Here is an 11698-nt window from a genome sequence, read left to right on the forward strand (position 1 = left end):
TCTTAATATTTTATGGTCATATACTATGTTGTGGAATGTTAATGGCAAATTAAACACAGAGATCCTGGGTTGTGATTTCAATTGACACTTTGTCAACTATCTGACTTATTGTATTTTTAATCTATTCCATTAAGGAAAATCCTCTTCTTGTATCATGGTTAAACATACATGGGGATCATAAAAGTGAGGTAACACAGACTTGCTGAGTCTGTTAAAAATAATGTATACAAGTTTTCTCACTCCTTTGTTCAGACAGTCAGATTCAGGTCTGACTCCATGCATGTGTCTGCTAAGTTTAAAGGGAATGAATAAATAAGCAATATGAATTTTTCCATCACCTAGCCTGTTGTTTCCTTCAACTAACTTTCAGGTTTAACATTGACTAATTAAAAGAACAGGGAACGTTTAACCTGGAGAAGAGGAGATGTCACATGGAACGTGATACTTTATCTGCAAAGGGATTTGGCTTGTTTTGCTTGGTCTCTACAGGGTAGAAAGAGGAACAATTGGTAGAAATGGATAGGTTTGATAATAAGGAAAACGTTGGTAAGGATTAGAGCTATCCCAAACTGCAATGAATTGGGGTAGGGAGTGGTGTCCTCTCATTAGACAAGCAAAAGCTGGGTGGCCGTTTGTCAGATATTTTATAGGGTAAATTCTTGTTCAAGTACGGGCTGGACTAGAAAGCCTTTGAGATCTCTTCTAACTTGGAGATTCTGGGCTTTCTAATCTCAAGAATCTGCCTCCCAGCCTCCGCTGGATCAGAAATTTTTCCAGGCCTAGGGAATCTCCCCAGCATCCCCCTCCCTAAATCCTCCCTGTATACAGTGAGAGCTCAGACCAGGATTAGAGCTAATGCGGTTCTCATCAGCTGCTGGGAGACACTATGGTAAGGTGTATCCAGAGAGCCAGGAGATGCTCTCCCTGCTCTGCTCTTACTATGGTATGATGGAAAGACTATAGAGGCTATAGAGTTAGAGGACTTGGGTTCAAATCCTGCCTTTGTTGCTTATGACCTGTGTGACCTTGAACAAATCACTTCCATTGTCTAGATTTCAGTTTCCTTACCTGTAGATTAAGTAAGCTCACATGGACGTCCTCTAGAGTCCCTTCCAGAGTCAAATCTATGATTCTATGATTCTGTCTATAACATGGGCTATGGGACAAACTGCCTGACCATTCCAGGCCTCAGTATCCCCCTCTGTAAAATTAGGGTGTTTGACTAGAAGGATCACTGAAGGCTCTCCCGATGATAAATGTGACCGGGTTGTGGCCCCCACTCTGCCACCAAACCCCCGTCTGAACTTCGCCAAGTTCTTTCTGGTGCTCCATCTCATCTCTACTTCCTTCTAAGATGGGGTGCTGGCTTAGATTAGGGGGCTCTTAATCTGGGGGGCATGAATTTTTTTAAAAAATATTTTGATAACTGTGTTTTTAATATAATTGGTTTCACTTGTAATCCTGTTTTTCTAAATGCACCTGAAGAAGAAATGCATAGACTTGACTAAATTGTTAAAAGAGTCCATGACATGAAAAAAGGTTAAAAACCTTTGAACTGGATGATCTCTAAGCTCTTTTCTCAAATCAGGTCGGCAAACATTTATTAAGAATTGTGAGGTGGCTAGGTGGTGCGGTGGATAGAGCCCCGAACCCAGAGTCGGGGAGATGCGATCCCAGTCCCAGCCGAGGACGTTTATGAGCAATGTGAGCAGATCATTTAACTTCTGCTGGCCTCAGTTTCTCCATCTGTAAAATGGGGATTATAATAGACCCTACCTCCCATGGTTGTTGTGAGAGTAAAATGAGATATGTGTAATGCACTTTGTAAACCTTAAAGAATGTGTGTGTATGTGTGTATGTGTATATAGATATATATGTATATATATGCACACACACATGTTACTATGAAGTGTCTACTATGTGGCAGGCACTGTGCCAAGCAGTGGGAATACAAAGAAGACAGAAAACACTCTTTTCTCTCAAAGAACTCACAGTCTAATGGGGGAAACAACATAAAAACTATCAACGGACAAACAAGATATCAGTGTATATGTACATGTGTTTATGTGTATACATGTATATAAACACACACATATATGCATGTGTGTATATACACAAATATATACATACACATGTGCACACACACATATATACACACAACACACACATATATTACATATATATATACATATATGTATATATAATACATTGGATAATCAACCCATTGAAGGCCCTAGCATTAAGGGGGATCAGGAAAGTCTTTTTCTAGGTTTAACATTTTGGATTTCAAGGCCCTTCTGGCCTTGATTCTTCTAGGTGACTTTTTCTGTTTTACTCTCTATGATCCTGTCCTCCTCTGACCTCCTGAGTTCGAAGGTTCTAACCTTAACTTTTTTTGTCCTTTATTTCTCCTCTCTCCCTCCTCCTCGCCGAGGCCAGGGAGCTTGCCCCAAAGCCAACCATTCCATGGACCTAAGGCAGGTGGAAGAAGCTGGTTCTGCCCAAGGCCATATTAATGACCCACAGCCTTAGGGCAGGGCCTCAACCAAGAACACAGTGAGTCAACTGGTCTAACAGCATTCCACCTTCCCCATGGATAAAAACCTAGGGCCTGCAAGCTGGGCCACACACTCAGTCTTTCTCTCTGGAACGCACAGCTCCTATCATCCTGGTCCCAGGGCCCTGAGCCCTCCTTCCTCACTCACCATGGGATATTTCAGCTATGGCTGGAGCTGGTTCAGGTTCTTGGCCTACCTGCTGCCCCTGGCCCATTCAGGTGAGTCATTAAGTTGAATTGCCTTGGCTGGCCTTGCCACTTATCTCTGACCTCTCCTATCTCCCCTCTTCTGCATTGTGTTTTCCTTTTTCTCCTAGCTTCAGTTCCATAGCCTTCTACCTCTACATCCCATTCCTAGTTATCTCTCAGTTCCTTTTACTCTTCTCTTGCTCCCCCTCTTCTCTGCTCCTGTTTTCTCTTCTCTTTTATTTATCTTATTCTCTTTCCACTCAGGCGTCTGTTTTCATTCTTCTGTCTTTGCAGCTCAGTTTCTCATTGTTCTTAATTTTCTTGTACTTTCTAGCTCTAATTATGTCTTTTGGTGTGTGTGTTTGCAGCCTGGGACTAGGAATCAGAAGCCCCGGCTGCTGGTTGTGGCCCTGCCTTTGACACAATGTGTGACCTTGAGTGAGACACTTCCCCTCCTTGGATCCCTTCCAACTGTGACATCTTATGAGTCAATGAATCTGTCCGTGTCTCTGGCCCTGTTGTGACCTTTTCTTAGTGTCTCTCTATCACGCCTTCTTCTGTTTTCACAGAGCTCCCACTCTCTTCTCTTGTCCCTGCCCCAACTTCCACACAAGACAGGGCAGAGATTCTGAAAAGGGGCATTGGGCAGGCACAGCCAGAGGGAACGGATTTGAAGCCTAGAGAGATACAGCACTCTTCCAGGGGAGGGCTCAGGTTGGGAGAAGCAGCATGGGGTGTTAAGGGAAATCTACACCGGAGACTCAGATGTGGGAGGAAGGTTATAAACCTTCCTCCTTACAATCTGATTCCCCTCGCATCCATCTCTGAATCCTTTCAGAGAGCCTACAATGGCAATCTGAACAATACATAGATGGGAAGTTCTGGTAGGCAGAGGGAGGACGGACAGAGGGCTGCTTGGAGGCACAGTCAAGGGTGTAGGAGAACGACAAGGGGATGTTCCTTTCAGCCTCTCGGCAATGACTCCCAAAGGATACCTACCCTTTGGGACCCAAGGGGCTTCTCAGAAAAGGGAGGAGCACGGGGATGATCAGGGCTTGCCTGGGTTTAGCCACTGGCCTCCTTCTATTCAACCATCCTGACCCTTTCTTTTTTTCCCCTACTAGTCACTCCAGAAGCTGCTGAGATGCCAGGTAAGTAAGAAATCCTGGGGCATCCCCATGAATGGGACGGACAGAAAGAGAATAAGTACTTACCTCGTAGCTTCTATATGCCAGGCACTGTGCTAAACTCTATCTGCATATATTTTAATTTGGTCCTCACAACAATTCTGCAAGGTAGATGTTGTGATTATCCCAATTTTGCAGTTGAGAAAACTGAGGCAAACAGAGGTTAAGTGACTTGCCCAGGGTCACACAGCGAGTGTCTAAGACCAGATTTGAACTCAGGTCTTCTTGGGTCCAGCGCTGTATCCATTGAGCCACCTGGCTTCTTCTAAGTGAGAGAAAGGGTCTGCATTACCGAATAGAGGAGATCAAGCAAAGCCAAGGGAGAAGGGTGGAGGATGGAGGTTAGGGAAGGGTGGCTAGTGAAGAGAAAGGAGTTCTAACTTCCTCTTTTCCCTCCAGCCTGTGGGAAACCCCAGCAGCTAAACCGAATCGTAGGGGGTGAGAATGCCATGGACGCAGAATGGCCGTGGCTCGTCAGTATCCAGAAGAACGGGACCCACCACTGTGCTGGCTCCTTGATCACCAATAGATGGGTGGTCACAGCTGCCCACTGCTTCAAGGAGTAGGTTTTCCTGCTACCCCTCTCCTCTCCCAGAAACCAGACGTCCTGTCTTCTAGATATCTCCTCTTCCTAATACATTATCATTATTATTATAATAGCTAGCATTTTTTTTTAGTACTTTAAGATTTGTAAAGGGCTTTACAATTTTACTTCATTCAAGTTGGTTCTCGTAACGACCCCTGGGAGTTAGATGCTATTGCTGAGGAGTTAAATGACTTGTGTTTGAGGCAGGATTTGAATTCAAATGCAGTACACTATCCGCTATGCCATCTAGCTCTTTCATAGGTATCCTGGGCCCTAGACCCATCCCAGAACCCACCAACTGTGTTCCTCCATCTTCTCTCAGAACCCAAGAGTCTTGTCACCTAGACCTTCTTCCTGGAATCCAGACATCCTGTTTCCTGTGCCTTTTTGCCCTAGAACCCAAGTATCTTCTCTACTTGTTCTCCCTCCCTAGAGCTAGAAGGCATCTTCGAGGTCATCTGGCCCAATTCCCTCATTTTACAGATGGAGAGCTTGAGACACACAAAGGTTAAGTGACTTGCCCAAAGTCACGCAGATAGCAAGCAGCAGACTTGAGATAGGCTTGTGGCCTTCAACTCTAAATCCAGGGATTTTTTTCATTATACTGCACGACTTCTCCTATGCCCTGGCATCCTGTCTCCCATATCTCTTTCCCCTAGGAACCACTTTTCTTCTCCCCATCTCCTTCCTTAAAACCCAAGCATCTCGTGCCCCCAGATTTCTATCCTCCAAGAACATCCACATATACTGCTTCCATACGGGGTGGGTAAGGAGACACAGAGTAGCTACCTAGTCCAACTGGTACCTGACCCCAAATCCTCTCTACACCACTCTTGACCAGCAGGCATTCTGCTTTCTCTAGTGAGGAAGAACAGCCCTGAGGCAGCTTACTCTACTGTTGTAGAGCTTGAGTTTCTTGAAGGTCTTCCTTGTGTTAGTCCTCTCTCATCCTTCCAAGAGTTAAGAATTTTGTCCTCCCATTCTCCTTCAGGACTCAGATGTCCTATCCCCAGACCTCTCTCCCCTCACCAAGAACCCAGGCATCCTGTCCCAAGCAGAACCCACCTTGCTAGTTCTGAACCAGTCATTTCTCTCTTTCCAGTTCCCTGGAGCCATCTCAATTTTCAGTGCTTCTGGGGGCCTGGCAGCTGGGAAACCCTGGCCATCGGGCCATACGAGTGGGCATGGCTTGGGTACTGCCCCATCCTAAATACATCTGGAAGGAGAGCAACCGGGGGGACATTGCCCTGGTACGCCTTGATCACTCCATCAAATTCTCTGAGCGTGTCCTGCCCATCTGTTTGCCTGACAGCACTGTGAAGCTCCTTCCTGGTACCCCTTGCTGGATTGCTGGCTGGGGAAGCATTGGAGATGGAGGTGAGAGCCCCCATGAAACACCCATGGTCACTTAAAGAAGGAGAAAAGAGAAGCTTCTATAAGGAGCTATGGATGCCTGGAGGCAGAGACAAACAGCAAACAGAGTGGGGAGAAGGTTTCAAAACTGCTCTTCCCTGCCTTGGTCCTACCATATCTGGAGTAGGGTTTAATTCTGGACTTTGTTATAAAAAGGACTTTGACAATCTGGAGCTTACCTGGGGAAGGGCAAATAGGAAGTCAAGGGTACTAGCAACCATGCATGGGAGTACTCAGGCAACTGGGAGTGTGTGAGAAGACTTGGGGAGAACATGATTGCTGTCCTCAAGTATCCTGAGGCCTGCCACATGGAAAAAAGATTTATACTCATTCTGCTTGGCCTTACAAAGCAGAACTGGGAACAAGAGGTGGAAGTTAGAGAATATTTTAACTTAGTATCAGGAAAAACTTTCCCAACAATGAAAATTGTCCAAAAATGGAAAGGGCTTGCTTGAGGGGAGTGATGTAGGAAGCTCCCCATCACTGAAGGTCTCCAAGGGGACTTGTTGGAGATATTGTAGAAGTGGTTTATGCTTCAAGCAGAGAGTGGATCAGATGATCTCTGAGGATATTTCCCACTCTGAGATTATGTGAAAGACATGAGGAGACAGAGAAGCAAAGACAGATTGAAACACTGCCAGATTGCTAAGATTTCAAAGCCCAGAGAGCCCCATGCTCGGTTGACCTCAGTGCCGAATTTACTGATAGTATTCAAAGCCATTGATCTGGACACAAACAGAAAGGCTATGAGGAGACATGTTCGGATTCATTTTACTCCCACATGGGTTTCAGTGTTGGTTCTGGTCCAGAGAGAGGGAAGCAGCTAAAGTTCTAGTCCCAGGAAACCAGCCCTTCCCATAATGTTAGGGTGATTCCAAGTGGCCAACAACAGTTAGGACCAGTACAGTTTTGTACCCCAGACAGAGAACAATTTTACAATTGTCCAGGGACTGAGCTTCTCATCAGGACATTCTAGCTGCTTCTATTTATCTTTCTCCTTTGGGGAGGAGGGGTAGGGTTAGTGGGAAGTAGCCTTGTTTAATGAAGCTGCCTCAGGTTCAGAGAAGCAAAAATGTAGAAAACCTGCTTTATATCCCCATTTTAAAATGGTGTTATGGTAAAATGATAGAATGTTTTGTCTGGAAGGCATCTTGTAGGCCTTTTAGTCTAACCCTGGCCTAAATTACAGTCAAACTTGCACCTACTTAAAAATCTCCACAAATGGAGAAAACACTAGTGGGCTGCCACTCATTCTTTCCAAGTCTGGTCTTTTTTGTTTAATGCAGTTATGTCTATTTGTGACCCCTTTTCTTGTAAAGATACTGGAGTGGTTTTGCCATTTCCTTCTCTGGCTCATTTTATAAATGAGGAAACTGAGGCAAACAGGGTTGAATGACTTGCCCAGGGTCACATAGCTAATGAGTGTCGCAGGCAGGATTTGAACTCAGGTCTTCCTGACTTCAGGCCCTGCACTGTATCCACTGCACAACCCAGCTCCTGTTCTGGTCTTTAGGGTCAAAAAATTTAAGTCTAATCCTCCCCAACCCCCCCCCCCCGCCTCCTGCCCCATGACAGTCTTTCCTATATATGAAAACAGCAATCGTGTTCCTTCTAGGTTTTGTGTTACCAAGGCAGACCATCTCTGTATGCCATGGTTTTGTGGCTTTTCTCCATCAAATTAAGTCCAATAGGGGATTCCTTCAGTGAATTGAACAAAGGGCTGGAATCTAAACACAATTACCCTGGTAGCAGCTGCCCAGGAAGAGATATAGACACAGACAAGGAAAAGAAAAACAGTCAGGTCCAGAGACAGATATAGGGAGCAAACCAAACGGAAAAGAAACTGAGACGAAGTCAAGAGGTTTAAGATTCTGAGTCTAAAATGGGGCACCTGCAGCATTGGGAATATCCTTAAAACTCTGAAGTTGCTAGCAGGGAGTCTTCTCCCAACCCTCAGTGATGAGATCTGGAGGTAGAGACCCTGGTGCTGACCCTGGTGCTGAGGGATGAGTGTGGCCCACTTCTTATTGTCCTAATAGAGATGGGGAAAAGAAACAGCTTCTGGGAGGCCCCTGGGAATGGAGAAGACTGGGTGGGAGTGCTTATCTCTGAGCGTGACTCCCTTTTTCCTTTCCTCTTTCTCCCACTTAGTTGTCCTGCCATATCCCCAGACCTTACAGAAGTTGAAAGTTCCCATCATCTCTTCTGAGACATGCAGCCGCCTCTACTGGCAGGGTGCAGGACAGGGGGTCATCACCTCAGATATGCTGTGTGCTGGCTACCTTGAAGGCAAGAAGGATGCCTGCCTGGTAAGCTCTGTCCCTGGGTCAGGTGACTGGCCCACTCTAGAGGGAGCCGTGTTCTTCCCCAACCCAACCCTATACCCAACTAGATAGATTGTACCCAGTGACAGTGAATTCTCCCAAGAATCAGGTGGTGTTTCTTCTGCTCGTTGGCCTTAGTTGCCTGGCTCACTCCCTTTGGCATGACGACCCAAGAGACAATCAGGTTTCTCTCTCTAGAGCAATTATAGACAGATCTCCCAAGCTGCTCTATTCTCAGCAGCCAGCAAAACTTGCTTTAGCGTCCTGATCCTTCACCATGTGTCAACTCAGTAGGCCAGTTTGGCTGGGCCATAAAATCTATAAGGGGGAGTTAGTGTATTATAAGACTGGAAAGGTCAGTTGGGGTCAGGTTCTGAAGGGTTTTGATGCTAAACAGAAAAGAGAAGCTGCGTTAAGGGAATTTTTTAAATGGTCTCCCCCCAATCTCCTTTATGTCAGGCTGCCTGGTTTCCTTTAGAAATTGTAATGGCTTCTCAGCTGTTCTTCCCAATCCCAGAGTATTTCAGTAGGGGCTGAGGGCAGGAAAGTTCTCAGCTGACTGGTCCAATTTGCCCACCCCAGAGCCAGGCATTTCAATAGCCTGTTACACTCAGCTTACACTAGGCCCTATCTAGGCTAGCCAATCTTCCTTTCGCATTCTAAATGGATGTAACTTTTCTCCATCCCTGCAGGGTGACTCAGGGGGCCCCCTGATGTGCCAAGTGAATGGGTCCTGGCTTCTTGCTGGCATCATCAGCTGGGGAGAGGGCTGTGCTGAGCGTAACCGGCCTGGTGTCTACATTAGCCTCACTGCCCATGAGGCCTGGATCCAAAGGGTAGTGCAAGGAGCACAGTTCCGAGGATGGCCACGGGGAGATACCAATGACTTCGGGCTTGGGGGTGAGAGGGGTGTGAGAGGTTACAGGCTGCAGTCCTCCTAGGGGTAGGAGGTGGGATCTGGGGGCCAGCTGCAGGGTCAGCTAGATACCTGGGTCTTTGACTTCATGTTGCAGTTTTTCTCCCTAAACACATGACCTACCTCTGAAGGGTGGAAGAACTCAGATGCCCTAGCTTCATGCCCCACCTCTACTGCCAATTAGCTTTCCCCTGGGCCTATACCATTTCCCTCTGGGATTAGGTACCCTCTCTCCCCACCTCCCCCCAGGCCCTTTGGAGAAAGCAGGGTATGGGTAGATGGTGAGGAGCATGAACTTCTGGGTCCTATCTCGGCTGGCCGGTGACCCAGAGCTGCCTCAGTCTTATACCCTTGTTAGATAGAGAAGGGTGAGAGAAGAAGAATACAGTCCTCAAGAAAGCATATATTTGAATGTTAACTGATTTTTATAGTTATTTGTAACCACTCCTATGTATCTAATACTATTTATTCCTCTAATTTCAATAAATTTTTTATTCACCTATTCTGGGATTTTTCTCTTACCCAAGCTTCCTGTTTCTTTACATGGGATCTTGACCCCGCAGAAATATCCTTTCCATTACCCTCAAGGGGGCACTTCCCAAAGGCCACCAAGATTCTCCTAGGATACAGATCACCAAGTCCCAATGTCCAGAAATATTATGGAATAGAGGAAATAGTTGGACTATGGAAGGGTTCTAATCTCAGTTCTACCACCAACCAATTGTGGAAACTTGGGCAAATTCCTTTTCCCCTAGGATTCATTTTCCTCATCTTTAAAATCAACATGTTGGACTAGATTATTTTTAAGGTCTTTTCTGATCTGACATTCCATGATCTAAGATCCCTTAGAAATTCGATGTTCTATATTCTTTGTTCTAAGGTCCTTTCTATCTCTGACATTCTAAAGTCTAAGGCCTCTTCCAGCTATGGAATTCTATGTTCTAAGGTCCCTTCAAAATCTGATATTCTATATTTTTTATTCTAAACTCCCTTACAACTCTGAAATTCTATATTTGCTGTTCTAAGGTCTCTTCTAACTCTAGCATTTTATAATCTAAGTCCATCCGGCTCTGACATTCTAAGGTCCCTTCTAACCGACATTCTTTGTTCTAAGGTCCTTCTCAGATCTGACATTATATGATTCTAAGACTTTCTTCTTAGCTTTCTAGGCCTCAGTGCTTTGTTTCCAGACCCCTAACCAGGATCTTTACAGCTCCTTGTCTCTTCAGGGTACCGTCTCCTTCTCCCAGACCCCCACCATTGGAATTCCCATGTCATTGTCATAGATCATAATTATATAACACTTCATAGTTTAGAGAGTGATTTTTCACAATGACCCTGTGAGACAGGCAGAAAAAAATCATTATTCCTATTTGAGACTCAGAGGGATGAAGTGACTTGTCTTGGTCCCATACTTGATGAGTGGTGAGCTAGGATTCTCACCCAGTTCTTCTTACCCCAAGCTCTTTCTCCTATGTCACTTCTGGCCCCTAGCTCCTAGTGATTAATTGAGGCATGGCAAAAACCAGGGACATGATTGAGAGTGGAGAAGTCAAACTAGAGACACCGCCCTGTGGGGCATGTAGGAATTAAGTGTATAGGGGATACAGTTGGAAGAACTCCTATTCTCCTACTCCAAACTCTCCTAAAGGAAACTGCCTGGATCAACCCTGAGTGTCCCTGTGGGGACTCTGACTTTGGGATGTCAATGGAGGCTGCACGTATACTGCAGAAGGAAGAAGCCTAGCCTCCCGGCATTCTCAAGATCAGGCTTCTAGATGATCTCTCAAACAGGGTTTTTTCTTGTGTCATGGAAAACCCCTTTGGTAGTCTGGGGAAGCCTACCCTTTTCGGAATAATGTTTTTTAAAATGCATAAAATGAAATACATCAGATCACAAAGCAAACCAATTACAATGAAAATAAAGATGTCAATTTTTTCTCCCCATCCAACTTCACAGTCCCCTTGAAGTCAATCTATGGACCCCAGGTTAAGAATCAGTAAGAAGTCTAAGGTCTCTTCAGGCTCTAAAAACTTACTGGCGCACACAGTCTGATTGTTTGTTGGTCCCCTGTCCCATCCTTCCAGGCCTAAATTTAGGGCCAGTGTCATTGCTGTTATTAGTAATGATCACCTCACAATTTTGCAATATTTGTTGGCTTACAGACATAGGTAAGGCAACAAGATGAGTTGGCTTGCCCATGTTTGAACAGCCATTCAATGTCAAAGCCTGGATTCAAATTCAGGCCTCCTAGCTTCAATGGCAGTACTTCCTCTGCCCATCCCCATTACACCATTATACTGTCTCTCACAAAGCATTCAAGTCAAACACTTATTAAGCACCTACTTAAAAGCTGTAAGTAGTGGACAGAGCACGGAGTGGGGCTAGGTGCTGGGAAAAATACAGTTTCTGTGAGATCTAGGCCTCCCTTCGTGGAGTTTAAAGGAAGTACTTTTCTCACAATATTCCCATGAAGTTGGCAGGGCAATATTATCCCCATTTTATAAATACCACAGGCTTATATT

The 11698-nt window shown here is 45.3% G+C and overlaps 1 protein-coding gene across 1 annotated transcript; it reads left to right on the forward strand.

Annotated features, from left to right (window-relative positions):
• Positions 1 to 2592: 2592 nt before the first annotated feature.
• LOC118831939 (brain-specific serine protease 4-like) lies at positions 2593 to 9197 on the forward strand. The gene is made up of 6 exons (XM_036739419.1): positions 2593 to 2776; positions 3871 to 3897; positions 4333 to 4495; positions 5622 to 5896; positions 8084 to 8241; positions 8949 to 9197. Exons 1-6 carry the CDS (start codon positions 2593 to 2595, stop codon positions 9195 to 9197), a joined length of 1056 nt encoding a protein of 351 aa, XP_036595314.1.
• The last annotated feature ends 2501 nt before the right edge of the window (positions 9198 to 11698 follow it).

Source organism: Trichosurus vulpecula, chromosome 9 (assembly GCF_011100635.1).
Source record: "Trichosurus vulpecula isolate mTriVul1 chromosome 9, mTriVul1.pri, whole genome shotgun sequence".
NCBI classification, from domain to species: Eukaryota; Metazoa; Chordata; class Mammalia; order Diprotodontia; family Phalangeridae; genus Trichosurus; species Trichosurus vulpecula.

What these genes read in the sequence shown, in the direction of transcription:
- LOC118831939 (XM_036739419.1), top strand. Translation starts at nt 2,593, where the DNA reads ATGGATAAAAACCTAGGGCCTGCAAGCTGGGCCACACACTCAGTCTTT. An exon ending in GGGAAGCATTGGAGATGGAG is followed by an intron (nt 5,897 to 8,083) that starts GTGAGAGCCCCC and finishes TCTCCCACTTAG; the next exon opens with TTGTCCTGCCATATCCCCAG. An exon ending in GCAAGAAGGATGCCTGCCTG is followed by an intron (nt 8,242 to 8,948) that starts GTAAGCTCTGTC and finishes CCATCCCTGCAG; the next exon opens with GGTGACTCAGGGGGCCCCCT.